Source organism: Heloderma suspectum, chromosome 4 (genome assembly GCF_057233095.1).
Source record: "Heloderma suspectum isolate Gila_16-S chromosome 4, 16-S_ref, whole genome shotgun sequence".
Taxonomy (NCBI): Eukaryota; Metazoa; Chordata; class Lepidosauria; order Squamata; family Helodermatidae; genus Heloderma; species Heloderma suspectum.
This window is the reverse complement of record NC_139461.1, coordinates 62,163,162-62,179,928: the sequence shown is the minus strand read 5'-3', so window position 1 is coordinate 62,179,928 and position 16,767 is coordinate 62,163,162. Positions and strand designations below refer to the sequence as shown.

Genomic DNA, 16,767 nt, shown 5'->3' with positions numbered 1-16,767 from the left:
CAAGTCAAACAAACAAACAAATCTAAATTAATGTTATCCTGCTTGTTATATATATATAACATAGAAAGCTGATAGATTTAAGCCCCCCCTTTCAACATACTAAATCAGTATTTTTATTTTTAATATTGTTCCAATGCAAAACAGAAATGAGTAATAAAGAACAGCCTTCGCTCATCACACAGCACTTAAACAAGGCACATACTTTGAACATCTGACATTCCTCTTCTCATCAGCTTTAATTAAAAACCATTCTTAAAACAGATTAAAGCAGCCATATACAGCAATCACTTTCAAAGACTAATCATCTCTCTTCCCCTTGCTTCATATTGTAACAATTAGGCTGCTTATTACTAGCCAATGCTAAAATAATCTTGACTTCTCAGCCCTAGAGAGTTCTTGTTGCCATATTACACTAAGCATTGTTATTCACTCAGTTTTGTGAAGTCTTTTCAGTTAAGTCTGTCATCTCATGTACTGGACAACACTTAGCCCATGGGTTATGTGTGGGTTGTTTAACCCTCGCTTAAGCTACCTTCGCCAGATTTGCATGACACAATAAGCCACTGTGACCGCTCACCCCATTCCTATGCATGTTTATTTAGAAGTAAGCTTCATTGTGCTCAGTGGGGCTTGCTCCAAGTAAGTGTGCACAGGATCACAGACTTAAAATCAGACATATTTTTCTATGGCTTGTAGACCTTAAGAAACAAGGAACATAACAGTAACCTGTTATGGTCTCACATTTAAACAGAATGTTAAGTAATGTTTAAGGGTTTAGAAGAGAAGCTCAAGGGTTAATCACTGAAAGCTTGCCTTAACTTAATTGCCCTTTGGTTATGGGGAAATTTGATCACAGTTTGTAAATTCTTACACAATAGATAGAATAACTGTATGAGAAAGATCTGATGTTCGAAATATAAGAAATATATGTGAGAGCATGCATTAGGGATAGGCAATTGGAGTCCTGGGGGCCAATTCAGTCCCCAAAGTCCTTGATCGCAAAGATACACACACACACACACACACACACACACACACACAGCTAAGGCTCCTAAAACAAGGGCTGTGCCAAAGCCTCTGTTGCTGTCTACACTGAATGAGAATGAAGAGCCCTTTGCTTGTGTCTCAGTTTGTGCAGGATAATTCAGTGATGTTTTTGTGACTGGCCATCCACCCTCCTAAGCAGCTTATTTATGGTGCTGCCCAAGGCATTTTTTCAAAATGTGCCCACAGGCTCAAAAAGTTGGAGCCCCCTGGTCTACACTTACAGATGGTGCTATTGTCCACCACATAGTTTAAACATAAAGAAACAAACATATATTTTCTATTAGTACAAATTATGTTTACATGAATGAGTATTAATCAAACAAACCTGGGCCTTCTGGTTCATATGTGCCTTCTTCCACATGTGTATGATATTCATGTGTAACTGAAAATTAAGAAGTTTATATTACACAAGAAGAAGCCATTAATACCACTGTCAGAGAAGGAGGGGTTAAATTTGTTTGATATCATAGTTAAGGTCAGGGAAGCAAGTTAATGGGGAAGAAAACTATACAATAAAATGGGGAATGCCCAGCTCTGATCAACAGTAGCCATGAAAAGTCTGGAGCAGAATGTTCCTTTCAACAACAGAATCGATACTGCCAAATAAAGACAGTGGTAATAGATATTACCTCAAAACCTTTAATCCCAGTGCCCCACTTATCCATTTAACAGGACAATCCTATAACATTAACTTGGAAGACCAATTCAGTTCAATGGGACTTACTGCTGCGTAACAATGTATAGGACTTTGGCCTGAATTAACTAATGAATACATATTGGGTTCGATCAAGAGTTATGTGTGTGCAACGTCTCCATCCCTTCCCTCCCACGGCAGCCCCTCCACTAACTGTTTCACTGTTTGTGAAAACACTACACAAAGGGTTTGAGGGGGGAGCTGTAGTGAGAAGGGCTAAGGGAGAAGGGGAAGGTCCCTGAAAATCAAGCAGAGGCAATCTCCATGAGCGGAGCTCCCTCTTGCAGAAGATGGTTCTGCTCAATTTTCAAGGACCTCGCCTTTTTGCAGTGCCACAGGACTCCCCATTCAGCAGGGTTCCCCAACCCTTCATACAGCATTTTCAGGAGAGGCGGGGGGCTGTTGTGAGAAGGAGTGGGAGGGGAGGTCTGCTTCTACGAGCTCCACTACACATGTGTAACCCTGAATCTAAGCCACAGATTCCAACAAGCCTAAGTGTTTTGAACTACCATTATTTGTTCAGATCAGTGATCTTCAACTGTTTTGAGCTGGCATCCCAACCCCTAGTCTCCAGCACGGGACCCACATTAAAATTCTAATGTATGCATTTTCTTTCAATCTCTCTTTCTTTTCAATCTCTCTTCCTTTGTCTCTCTCTCTATGGGCATACCACCCTATTTGTAGGCTCTCCTTTCCTTCTACCCAGACTGCAGAAGCGCATTCTAGTCATGTTCCTCTGCACACAGTTTGACACAGAATTGTTGCCTCCAGTGGCAGCATTGAGATAGTATTTTATCTTTTTGCTCGCAACAGGAATTTATACAGACCCTGTTCCATGAAAGATAAGTTGTCATAGCCATTTCTACAACTATATTGGTCTTCTGGGTGCACTACTGCTTGCATTACAGGGTGTGCATGTGTACTAATCATACTACCACTAAACCTAGAGTGGGCTGCCTCTATACGCCATTTCGCTCTGAATGTCTCACCCATGCGTCAACCCCATCTCACTGAGTAGAGGTTTTCCTTAAATTAAATAAAAATGGGGAATGGCAGTGCAATCCATCTAACGTTAAGCTGTGGTCCACTAGTTGAAAATTAATACTTCATATGTTCCATCATATTTACATTTTCACAATATGATGTTTAATGCTAAGTGTGTTATATATGAATTGGAGATATTTAGGGTAAATTGGAGATATTTAGGATCAGTTCATACTGCATGTTCATCCTTTGATGACACATCCAAACTTCTCAAAGCAACTATGACAAAGAGACATACCGTCAGTATCATCTTCTTCAGGCTCTCGTGGCTGATAGTCACTTGCCTGTTCTGAAAAGAAGAAAAAAGAACAAGGTTTTGTTGTAATGTACATAAAGTTAACAGAAAACACTGCCAAGTTTCAGACAAGAACTAAACTAATATACCAGTTTATGTTTATAAAGGCCTGGTCTGGACAGAATAATGGAACTACATTAATGGAATAATGTAAGGGGGGCCACATGCAGCCCTCTGGCCCTTTTTGCACACACACATGAATGCATAGACGCACACTGCCCACATCATCTGGAAGTTGCCTACCCGATTTAACAACAGGGAATGTTCCACAGGACCATGTGTGTTTTCTTCCACTCCTTCTTCCACTCGTTTCCCGCCTCCTAGCTGAGCAGCAGAAGCTGCTCCAGCTGGTCTAGGGGCTGTACAAGCAAGCAAGCTCCCAGAGAGCGAGCTATCAGAGCGAGCAAACAGGGAGAGCAAACAGGAGTTTGACAGGGGAGGTCAAGGAGGAGGCCCTTAACATTTTCTTTTTAGTTCTTTTTCTTGTAACACACACTTCCATACCAGGGGACTCTGTTGTTAACCTCCAGTGAACAGAGGACAAAGCACAGGCTATTCCAATACAATCAGAAAGCTAGAAACATAAAGAGAACAGAGACTACAGAAGGAAAAGACTCTCCAGTGGTGGTGACCTACAAAGTCTGTGCAATGTTTGTTTTCTTGCCTGAGATCAACATGGCCTACATGTGAAACAAGTGCAAGTTGATCAATGCTGCTGGAAGAAAAAGTAAGAGGACTGGAGCAGCGAGTGTTGACCCTCCAGGGAATAAGAGAACACAAAGAGTTCTTGGACAGAATGGTGGAACTACAGTAGCAAAGTGAAGAACAGAAGCTAGAACAGCAACAGCAAGCTGAGGCAGAAGAGGAAAATGCTGAGGTGAGGAAAATTGTAGAGGATACTCCTTGGAAAGGGTGACAGTTAGGAGCAGAAGAACTAGATGCCGCTCTGCACCAGTGGAAGCAGAGAAACTATGGAACCATTACCAGGTACTTGAGGATGAGACTGGAGGACAGCCTGCAGAGGATGAATTAAAGGGGAACCTGAATGAGAGTGAGCAAGAGGCTGAAGGTCAGTCAAGCAGAGGCAATGAAACGAAGGCCTACAACAACAACAAGAGAAGAGTGGTAGTAGTGAGAGACTCCTTGCTGTGTGGGATTGAAACCCAAGTATGTCGCAAAGGCCCATGGACTCACCAGGTATGCTGTCTCCCAGGAGGACGGATCAGAGATGAGACTGAAGAGTTGCCTACACTCATAAAGCCCACTGACAGGTATCCCTTTCTTCTCATCCATGTGGGAATAAAGGATACCGCCAAGCAGAGCTATGAAGAAATCACATCAGACTTTGAAGCTTTGGGAAGGAAACTCAAGAACTTTGAGGCCCAGATAGTTTTCTCATCCATCCTTCCAGTAGTTAGAAGAGGGATAGAAAGGGAAAGAAAAATACTCCGGGTGAATGACTGGCTACGAAGGTGGTGCCAACATGAGAGATTTGGATTCTGGGACCACGGGCTACACTTCCTGGAAGATGGACCGTTGGCAAGGTATGGGTTGCACCTCACAAAGGCTGGGAAGAATGTGTTTGGTCACAGCATGAAGAACTTCATCAGGAGGGCTTTAAAGTGAATCCTACAGGGAAGGGAGATGTAAAGTTGGAGGTAACAGTGGATGAAGGCTCATGCACCACAACAGAGAGAACAGCTCTAACAGCGCCCAATAATAGTCTTCACAAACATGTAGGAAGAAAGCCAGACCATGAAGCACATGGTCTTCAATGTCTATATACTAATGCTCAGAGTATGGGAAACAAACAGAACAAACTTGAACTCTTAATAAAGGAGGGAAATTATGACTTGATAGGTATAACTGAAACTTGGTGGGATGGCTCCCATGACCGGAATACAGCAATTGAAGGATATAAATTATTCAAAAAGAACAGGAGAAACAGAAAGGGAGGTGGAGTTGCACTATATGTCAAAAATACATATCTCTGCACAGAAATACAGGAAGATAAGCTTGGTAGCCCCATCGAGAGTATCTGGGTTAAAATAAATGGAGCAAAGAATAAAATGAACATGGTGGTCAGAGTCTACTACCGCCTACCCAATCAAGAAGAAGACAAGGATGAAAAGCAAACTGCCAATGTTTCAAGGAAGCATGATGCAGTAGTAATGGGGGACTTCAATTTTCCCGATATTTGTTGGGAGACAAATTCTGCAAAACATGGTTGCTGATAACTTCCTCCTACAGAAAGTAGAGGAAGGAATTAGAGGATCAGCTATCCTTGACTTCATCCTAACCAACAGAGATGACTTAGCGGATAAAGTAGCAGTTATGGGAACTCTGGGGGAAAGTGACCATGTTATACTTGAGTTCTTGGTTCTAAAAGAAGCAAAAGCCGAGTGTAGCCAAATGCGCACCCTGGATTTTAGGAAAGCTGACTTTAATAAACTCAGAACAATGATAAGTAAGGTCCCATGGCAAGTGACTCTAATGAGAAAAGGAGTCCACGATGGATGGGAGTTTTTAAAGAGGAAATTCTAAAGGCACATTTACAAACAATTCCAACAAGAAAAAAAAAGGTGAAAGACAACGGAAGAAGCCAATGTGGCTTCACAAAAAGCTTAGAGATGACCTGAAAACAAAAAAGGACACACACAGGAAGTGGAAGAAAGGCCAAGCTACAAAGGAAAAGTTCAGGCAGGTAGCACAGAATCGCAGGGATGGCATCAGGAAGGCTAAACCAGAGAACAAGCTGAGGTTAGTGAGGGAGGCTAAAAGAAACAAAAAGGCTTTCTTCAGATAGGTGCATAGTAAAACGCAGAGGAAAGAAATGCTGGTTCAACTACTAAATAAGGATGGCAAAATGGTAACAGATGACAAGGAAAAGGCAGAAGTGCTCAATTCCTACTTTGGCTCAGTCTTCTCCCAAAAGAGGGTCTATGAGCCCCCTGGCAAAGGTGAAGTACAGGCTGAAGGGGCAGGATTGCACCTTGAGATCAACAGGCATATGGTCAAGGAACACCTAATTACTTTGAAGGAGTTCAAATCTCCAGGGCCAGATGAATTGCATCCTAGAGTAATAAAGGAACTGGCAGAAGAACTCTCAGAACCATTGTCTATTCTCTTTGAGAAATCACGGAGGACGGGTGAAGTGCCAGATGATTGGAGGAGGGCGAATGTTGTCCCTCTCTTCAAAGATGGCAAAAAGGAGGAACCTGGGAACTACAGACCAGTCAGTCTGACATCAATCCCTGGGAAAATTCTGGAGCAGATGATAAAGCAATCCATCTGGAAGCACCTTGAAAACAATGCCGTGATTACTCGAAGCCAACACAGTCACAGATTGGAAGGCCAGGATCTCTTCTGGTCACAGAGAGGAAGGCCAGGATCTTTTCTCGATCATCCCAGAGTGCAGGACATGGAATAATGGGCTCAAGTTACAGGAAGCCAGATTCCGGCTGACCATCAGGAAAAACCTCCTGACTGTTAGAGCAATATGACAATGGAACCAATGACCTAGGGAGGTAGTGGGCTATCCCACACTGGTGGCATTCAAGATGAAGCTGGACAGCCACTTGTCAGGGATGCTTTGACTTGGATTCCTACATTGAGCAGGGGGTTAGACTCCATGGTCTTGTATGCCCCTTCCAACCCTACTAGTTTATGATTCTATGATTCCCCGCTGTCTCCCCAACACCTTGGTCTAAAACTAAATGAGGTAAAATGAACCCAGGCATGCCTCTAAACTAACATGAAATGCCCTGATAAAAACCAGACTTCCACTTCTTTTTAGGAGTATGCTCAGATCTTTCCCCGCCTTTTCTGTGGTGGACCCTGCTCTGTGGAACTCCCTCCCTAAGGAACTCCGTCATGCCCCCTCTTTAATAAGCTTCCGCCGTGAGTTAAAAACGTGGTTGTTCAGGCAGGCTTTTGGAGTGGGTTAGGGTATTTTAGAAAATGTTTTTATTGTAGAATTTTATTGTTTTAAACTATTTTATTATATGTTGTACATCGCCCAGAGTGGCTGGGTGACCAGCCAGATGGGCGATTAATAAATTTGATAGATAGATAGATAGATAGATAGATAGATAGATAGATAGATAAATAAATACAGGAAGTGGGAGGAATTCATGCATGAGAGGAGAAGGGAGAAGGAAGGGCACACATGTTGCCAATCTTCTACCAATTGCTAAACTTTACTTCCTGTTGCATCTAAAATGGGCCAGATTTGTGGCCAAAACAGATTTTTTGACACACTATGACTAAAATTATTGTTCCCTTAAAGATATTACAAGGTTGGCTAGCGCCACATGAGTTAACATATCATCAAGAAACTAGCTTGAGATCGGTCCTTTTAGCTATTCACAGAACCTACTCCATACCTAAATAGGATTGTGTGCATAGAACAGATCTTTATAGCATATGTTGCATCACTTGTGCACAACAATAATCACTTGTGCACAACAATAATTTGTACACTCAGTAACATGCATGATTTGGAAAACTCTAAAAAACAAAATAAAACAAAGACCATTAATCCTTATCTATCAGTTCTAAACTTTACCATAACTGGATTTTAAAATTCCCTTGAAAGGATACATTGCATACATTCAAAACACATTAAACAAGTGTCTGCCTTATTGTGTTTGTGTGTAGTCTACTGTTAATTCCTCTGCAAATTAGGTACATAGGAACATAGAAAGCTGCCTTATACTGTGTCAGACCACTGGTCGAACTAGCTCAGTATTGTCTACACTGACTGGCAGCAGCTCTCCAGGGTCTTTAAGGCAGGAGCTTTTCTTGCCCTACAATGCTGGGGATTGAACCTAGGACCTTTTGTAGGCAAAGTATGTGCTCTGCCACTGAACTACTGCACTATGCCAAACACTACAAATATCTGACACAAGAAGGATTAACTTTAGACAACATGACTACACAAAAAATTACGGTATCACCACTTCCTTAATCTGGTTCAGAAAAACCAATGCTGCATAAACGTGTGAGAAATATGCGTAATACTTCAGATACCTTCCTCCATAGTTCCAGGTCTTTCTAATACTTCTGGCATTTGATCTTCCAATTCTCCATTATAGTCCTCCTCTACTGTGGGAACTTCAGGTATTTCTTTCTCCTCTTCCTCCAACTCCTCCTGAAAATTTGTTTCTTCATGTACATGTTCTTCATCTGTTTCACTTGTTTGTTCTTAAAATATTGGAAAACATTAGGAAAGCAGCACACTGAACATCTAGCAAAACAGTCTCACTTGCATTCCATAGCCAACCCTAAAAAAAGTCACCACCTCCCTAACTTGGTTCAGAAAACCCAATGATGCATAGACATGTGGGAAGATCATTAATACTTCAGATACTCTGGATGCAAACCAGCCAAACTAAATGCTTTTAACACCCATTGATTTTGATGTACTTTCTTCATAGAAATCAATTATTTTAAAAGTGCGTAACTTTGATGGGATTCTGCCTCATTTCCTGTTATCACTGGTTAATACTATCCACTGGTATCACTGGAGAAACAGGAGGAGGGGCCAGGTAGTCATTAGCCACTACAAATAATTCTTCTACTTTAAAAAGAAAGCAATGGTTACCAAGATCTGTGATACAATGCTCATTAAGATATGTGGCTACCTATGAACTATTTTTCATTAATTAAAATAACTGTTTGGTTCTCAAATAAATTGAGAATATAGCACTTTGAAAAAGTATATATGAATAAAGTACAAATTCATACCCAGTTGTGATTTGAGGACGTCATGTAGCAAAGACTCAATTTCATCTTCAGGTTCTGCTTCAGCAATCTTATGTTCTACATTAGTTTACAGAACACATTAAATGTCAGTGAAAAGAAGAGATTGAATTTAAACAACTGAAAATCAGAAAACAAATTCCTATGAGAAAAATTGAGCACATTTAACCCTCTGTTGACAGGTAGGGTCACAGTTACCCTGACAACACTGGAAAAATAATAATTAAAAATCAGTCTTCCACCACTGCATGCTCTAGGTTTTTCTCAACCACGACCACAATTATACGTGGCATTTTACATGCACACACCAAATCTAGTGGAAACTGATGTTTTTATTCTTACAGTGAAAAACCCTGCACATAGGGTGCTAGAGGTTAAAGTGACCCCCCAAAATACTGTTAAAATTCTTTAGTTACTCTTCATATCTACAGATGCTTATGCCAGAACATGTTCTTCCAAATTCTTAGGAGAAAAGAATGTAGACAATGAGTCTATTTTTATAATACATAAATTATTCACTTCCCTTAACATCTTTATAAATTGTATTAAGGGTTAATAGTACCCCACAACTTTACTAAACTCCCTTACAAACTTGATTTTTTAAAAATTCTGTTTTTTCTTGTCTCTTAGCTGAGCAGAGCAGAGGCAGCTGCTCCAGCTGGTCATAGGGCTATACAAGCAAGCAAGCTCCCAGAGAGTGAGCGATCAGAGCGAGCGAACAGGGAGAGCAAACAGGAGTTTGTCAGGGAAGTTGCAGTGGAAGAGGACACAAAGGCAAAGAGATGAGAGGGCGGGAGTAAGCCCAGGGAACTTTCCATTCTGAGACGCTGTGTGCTCACCATGTGCTCTGAGAATGTCTTTAGCCTAAGACTTGCTGCGAGGATCATCAAAAACACATGAAAGCACATAATTGTGCCTACTGTGTGGCACTGAAGTCAGTGAAGAAGACTTACTTTGCTGACTCCACTGTTTCCTCATGTAGCTTTTCAGTGGAGCTTTTTTGAGTGGTACAAGGCTTAGTGTCATCTGCTAGTACCCTCAGAGGCCTAATGTGACGAATACGCCAGACAGTTTGAGGACAAAATCGCTCATCATAGTAGCAATCTGAATGCTAAAGTTGAGACAGGTCCTGATGAGGTGTCCAATGCACCATCTTACCTAGTTTTGTGGGATCAATCAATTGATGAGGCCCAAGTATGCAGGCAAGACCCTTGCAACGATGCCCACCATGTGCTTCCTCAAATTTCCCCATCTTGGCTTATTAGGACCAGCTGGGGAGGTTTGGTTGAGTGGATCCAGGGATTGGTTAATGCATCTTTATGTGAGCAAGTCGTGCCCGCTGCCTTCAACGAAGTGATTGTGCAACCACTCCTGAAAAAGTCCTCCCTGGACCCAGAGGTTTATTGTAACTACTGTCCAGTTACAAATACTCCCTTTGGAGGCAAGGTGCTTGAGATGGTAGCATCGGCACAGCTGCAGATGCTCTTGGAAGATACAAAGTATCTGGACCCATTCCAGTTTGGGTTCAGGCCTTGTTTCAGGACCAAATCGGCCTTGGTTGCCCTGATGGATGATAGTTATTGGGAAAGGGGCAGGGGCTTCTCCTTCATCTCTCAGCAACTTTTGATACCATCAGTCATGGTATCCTCCTGGACCAGCTCCAAGAGGAGTGGAGTAGGGGGCACTGTGTCATTGGGAAATTATGTCTCAACCCTTTGGCAATTAGGCTGTAGGATACTACAGGGCACTATCTTGTCACCAATGCTTTTGTAACATTTTTATGAAGCAGTTATTAGGGGATTTGGGGTGAGGTCATCACAGTATGTAATATGAGTCAGGTGCTCAACTAGTGCCTGGGTGCAGTGGAGGGCTGGATGAGAGCCACCCAACTGAAACCGAATCCTCGTAATACAGAGGCTCTATAGGTGGGTGGTTCCCAGGTTCAGGAGTTGGGTAATTTACCTGTCCTGGATGGGGTTCAGGTACGTAGCCTGGGGGTGCTCTTGGATTCATCTCTGTCACTGGAGGTTCAACACATGGTCAAATAGTGGCCAATGGTGTTTACCACCCCTTCGAATGCATTTGTCATTATCTGACTAAATTGTTTGGAAGATAAACCACCCACAACACCAAGAACATCCCAAAAGATGTCTCTTCCTAGTAGACCTGTGTCTGGAGTTGATCAAACCTGAGTTGAGTCTAGAACAACAGCCAACTTGCCTGAGATGTGGAGAGACAGCCTCAGAACTGGTAGGGCTTGCCACTGCTGACACCAAAAGGAGCAGGTCTCATCTCAGGTAGCAATGGAGCAACATTATTGGATCCCACCTCATAAATTTAGCCCTTAGGGTTTTGGAGATAGGTTTGGAAAATGGTATAAAAGGTATGCAAAATGTCTCAGAGTCTGGAAAGCTTCTGTGACCTGGCTGACTAAATGAGCTTCCTACAAGCCTGAATCATCTCCTCTGCCCATGCCATCCTATTGCTTGTCACTTGCACATATGCCTCTCACTGTCACACCATTGACACACCATTGACAACAAAACTAAATCTACAACAACCAACTTTTGCAAAACTCTGAATCCCAAGCTCAGGTGAAAACATGCAACTAAGGAGTGTTTTCAAGAGGCAGTGTAGTGTAGTGGTTAGAGTGCTGGATTGGGACTTGGGAGATCTGGATTCTAGTCCTCACTCGGCCATGAAGCTCACTGGGTGACTATGGTCCAGTCATGGACTCTCTGCCTAACCTACCTCATAGGGCTGTTGTCAGGATAAAAGAAAGGATATATATGTAATAATAAAAAATACTGTATTAACTTGCTTAATTCTCACCACTAAATTTTGTTTTCTGTGTGCAGAATCTGAGGTTCCCATGCCAGACCCTTCACATTTTAAAAAAGTATCCATGCAGTTTATAAAGTTCACTTTAACTGAATTTATATCTAGTAACATGTTTTACTTTCCCACACAAACACCAGAAAAACCCCACCTCACCACTAATTTTCTTAACTCTAACAAGATAAATAGACATTCAGAGTTTTCAAAATTCAAAAAAATGGAACCCAAATTCATGTAATGTTATTCTGAATAGTGACCAAGTGAAAATAGCTAACTACAAGTGCTACTATTTGTAAACTCAACTGTGTAAAATGATTTGCATCCATCTGTGTGGAAAGTTACAAATATGCTTATGACATGATAATGAACTTTTATATTGCATGTATTAGTTTGGGCATATATTGAAGTGGCATGCATATATTAGAGAAAGACATGAAGCACTAGGAAACTTGTTAAAGTTTCAGAAGTATCATGCACCTAATAGTTTAAAATTGGACCCACACCATTATACAAAATACCAATTTCTTTTTACAATATTCAGGCTCTGAAAGGGAGGAAAAGAATTGGACATATTAAGAGCTGCATAAAATGTGGTGGCATTAATGTACATTTTAATATGTTTAATTGTTGGGGGTGTTTCCATTTCATATTATAAAGAGCATCTAGTAGAGAAACTACTTATAATATTTTATGCTTATTAATATTTTATTTGAATAGCCTGAGATGTCATATAGGGAATCCAGTCTATTAAAAAAATATGAATCCAAAGAGCATTGCAACATTCGCCACATAGAATGTCATCAGTACTAAAGTTTTACATCTGAATGGACTCAGGGCTAGATATTGGGTCTGCCTTTCGCGGATGGAAGGGCTCTGCTCATGGAAGGTACCTCCACCCAGTTTTGAGGGATTCTACCTCCCCACACCCACACCACAGCTCACTCCATTCAGCAGGGTCCCGCAACCTTCTGAATAGTATTTTCAGGAAGCTGGAGGGGCTGTCGTGGGGAGGAAGGAACAGAGAGGTCTGCTTCTGCCAGCCTACTTGTATGTGCCTAGAGCTGGATTATAGGAACATAAAAAGAGCTATGCTGGATCAGTCCAAGGGCCCCATCTAATCCAGTATTCTGTTCACACACTGGACAACAGGACACAAGTGCAACAGCACCCTCCTGCCCATATTCCCCAGAAACTGGTGTAACCCTGAGTTTTTATCAAGTTTGACTTACATCTCATTTGTATATGCTTCCATGAGAAGTAAATTTGGAATTATTCCTGTGCAAATGTGCAGGTACCCTCAACAATTCATGAACCAGAGACTAGATTCATCCTGGTCACTGATCTTTCATGAAACATCTATGTCTGGGATACCAAACATCTTTAACGTGGGGGCCCAGATTACCCCTCTGACCCTTTCATGTGCTACCCAGATGGCGAAGGCCAATATGCAGCAAAGCTGGGCCCTCAGCCAAGGTACCTGGTAGAAGAGCACTCCAACCAGCACCTTGGCTGGGGAGGCTTTGCCTGCCCTACACCTTCCCCCATTCAAAAGGATGTAAGTCAGGCAAAGTACTCAGTGCATCACTGGCCTTCCTAATTGAGAGAATGAGTGGTACGCTAAGGAGAATCTCTTGTGTTATCAGTAGGGATGTACGGACTGTGTAAAATCCACTCTGTCTGTGCTTTGTGGATTTTCAGATGCCTTCTGTTCCGTCATCTGCCCACAGACAGATACGAATATTTTTTTTTCATCATGCAGAAAAATATGCAAATAATTATGTAAGTATTTACATACGTATTTACATAATTTACCTTAGTACGTAACATTTAGTGTATTATCCCCCATTCCATTCAATGTTTCCTCAGCAGACACTTGCATATTTTCCGACAAATATATCTGCGTAAATTTCGTGAAAGTAAAAAAAAAATCCAAAAGTCCACAGACTCCATGCAGCCTGAGGGGGTTGCTCTGCAGTGGATTCCAAAGGTCGAATTCTTAGAAATCCGAGCTCATTTTAGTCCATCTCAGATTTCTCCAGCATCCCTACTGATCAGTGATAACAGCAAGTATTCCTCTCCCTGCTAGCCTCCAGGGGAAGGGGCTTGGGATGGGAGCTCTCAAGTCTCCACAGGTCAGATGCAGAACCTCCATGGGCTGTATTAGGCTCATGGGCCAGAGGTTCCCCATCCCTGATCAATGTAGCATCAATTTTGCTGTGACCTACTGTACATGGATACCTTTGTGGGACCTTTCTGAAAGCACATATGTAGTAGTCAACATTACAATGGAACAGGGTTGCATTACAACCAGATTTGGTAACCCCACATTTAGGGAAAGCCTAGAGCACTTTAGTAGTGATAGTCAGTGTTGTGAAGGTTTACACACCCACATGAAAGTGCAAGTGTGGGATTTATTTTTCTGTGATCTTATTTATGCAAGGGCTTACCTGCTCTCACATGTGGCTCCTTTGCAGGTTGGATTACCTCTTCAGCATCTCTTCTCATTGGCTGTTCTGGGACAGATCTTTCTTTAAGTCCTGCATTGTTTAGTTACAAGGTTAACTTTAGCCTTTTAGCACACAAGATTTGTATTTTGTTAGATAACATGAAGAGAAAAAGAGACCACAAATCTAAAGACCACCAAAAAGGACAGTACACACCACCCATGCACACATTAGAATTATTTGGTGAAGAGCCTTTCAGGCAGTGCCAGCTTCCGTTAAAGTCCCAAATAATATTTTAAACTCAAAGATTTTTTTTAAAAAAACAAGATTGGCGAATTTGATACAGCAACTGCTTAAAACGAAACTTCTCCCTGGTATACATGATCTTGTTTTCTTCCTGTCTGCCTTTAAGCAGTTCTTGTGCTAAACCCCAAACTTGCTTTGCAGTTCTGGGGAACTCAAAGCACAGTGCCTCTGTTCACATGATAACAACAGTCCACTGTGGGTTATTTAACCCTCAGTGAGGCTGCGGTATCTGGAGCCGCCATTTTGAATATGCAACCCCCACTTGGGGGTTGTTGTGTTGTGCAAAGCCAGCAAGCATGGGTTACGTAAGGGTTAAAAAAAAGTCACAAAACCCATGCTCACCAGATCTGCATGACATGATATCTGAGCAGGCTTGTATACACAACCTAACGCCCATGGGCACGGTGGCTCATCATGGGTTAAATAAACCATGACGAACTACAAAGTGTTATCCAAACCAGGTCAATGAGAGAGATTAGTGGAGCACTGCTTAATTCAAAAAAAATTATTTACTACCTAAAGGCCACACGTGGGATGGGGGCTGTTTTAGGGAATTAATACTGTTTTCAGGAACAAAGGCTCCAGAAGTTCTCACCCCCATTACCCTTATCACCTATTTATTCTCCCCTCTCCCCTAAACTTCTCACACTGGTCTGCCCTCCCAACCATTGTAGAGGTTGTTACCACTGGTGGCACAGTTGGGACAGGTAAGGCCTATGACAGCAGACCACAATCTGCTAGAGATGCAGATAAGAAATACGTTGTTTTATACTCCCAAGCTAGTTCTACTGGGGGTGGGTCGGTAGGTTGTTCCAACTTTACACTCCAGTCCAGGAGCTGGCGGGGGAGGAGGAGACGCGAGGCAAAGGTTTTTTTTAATGAAAATACTCCTTCCCACTCAAACCAGCTCCTGGGTAGGGAAAAAGGGAATGCCCCCTTCCAAGGTTAGGCTCTACATTCCAGGTGGTCATATCTTTTATTCACAGCAGCCTCCTTCTCCCCAAATTGATTCTTTAGGTTTCTTTCTTTGACATACATTTAACATGACAGACCAACAGAGCCAACATATTATACACATATTATACAGAATGAGGTGGTACATCACTAGAATTCTGGCTTGTATACTACATTCAGGAAGGGGACGGTGTTATATTTTCAATGCTGCCACATGTAAAATGTTCCTAACATGAAGTAAACAAGAGCATTAGGGAGAAGTCTATGCTAAACCTCTCTCTCTCTTTTAATTACCTATAAGACCAGGCTGAAAGACATGATCATACTGACCCTCCCTCTTAAAAACATGCCAGTTAATAGACTTTACTCCACTATACAGCCATTTTTAATGGGAAACAGCATAGAGCTTCAGCTACTTCCCATAAAACCCATTTATCATGGTATGCTTTTATCATAATAGCACCCCGTAGGTAAGGCTACTCCCAATAATTCAGTTCTGCTGTGAACTCAACTACTTTGGCAACAAGCTCCATCAAGACCACACAACAAATCCCAGCTTGAGTGATGCTCACTAAGAAAGGCCTCCACATCTACAGTGGGCATGGCCCACTTCAACCTAATGGAACTCACTGGGCTTGTTTTTGTCCATCACAATTCAAAAATAATGAAAAGCATTTCTGAGGAGTGATTTTAGTATATTTCAGTACGATACCCATTACAGCATATGAAGATTAATTAATAGCACAATCTACCAAAGACTTACTTTATGCATACTTCATAAATATGTCAATAATTGAATATCCTTGATCTTGTGCTTATTCTTATTTTTATGGTGCATTAATTTTATTTTGTTTTTATTGTTTTATTTGAAATTATATTAAACCTCTAGCACCGTATGTCAAATAAACCCTTACTGAAGTAAATAGGAGCTGCACAAATGCACATTCAGAATTTCCTGGTCAACTGTGCCATAAAGAATAAGGTGCTCTGTGATTTTACTAAATAGACACTTGGGGCAATATCCAATGTAACACTATGGCCAACATAAATGAAGGTGCCCTAGTGTAAACTACCTCTAGCACAACAGCAACAGCATTTGCTGGTGCAATGGGTTTTCCTGGAAAACCTGTAATTCCAGCAAATGCTATTAGTTTTGTGCTAGAGGTAGTCTACACTGGGGCACCATCATTCGTGGTAGTGTTGCACTGGATACTGCACACAATCCTATGCACAGTTACCTGGGAGTAAGTTTCATTGAGCACAGAGATACTTATTTCTGGATAACATATACAGAAGTGTACTGTCAGCCTCTCTATAATTCTTCTACAGCAGGTAGTATGAAAGAAAGTGTGGTAATTACTAATACTTTCTATTGATTGCCA

The 16,767-nt window shown here is 41.7% G+C and overlaps 1 protein-coding gene across 10 annotated transcripts in view; it reads right to left on the bottom strand.

The window, feature by feature from the left end:
* ASPH (aspartate beta-hydroxylase) overlaps positions 1-16,767 on the bottom strand; it is a 198,530-nt gene that overhangs the window by 122,107 nt on the left and 59,656 nt on the right. For all 10 annotated transcript variants that reach the window (XM_084849445.1, XM_084849446.1, XM_084849447.1 and 7 more), the window contains 5 exons: positions 14,129-14,218; positions 8,829-8,903; positions 8,112-8,285; positions 3,024-3,074; positions 1,373-1,429 (listed from right to left, as the gene is read on the bottom strand). In XM_084849445.1, the coding sequence (XP_084705571.1) occupies positions 1,373-1,429; positions 3,024-3,074; positions 8,112-8,285; positions 8,829-8,903; positions 14,129-14,218 (447 nt within the window). The remainder of the gene's footprint in view (positions 1-1,372; positions 1,430-3,023; positions 3,075-8,111; positions 8,286-8,828; positions 8,904-14,128; positions 14,219-16,767) is intronic.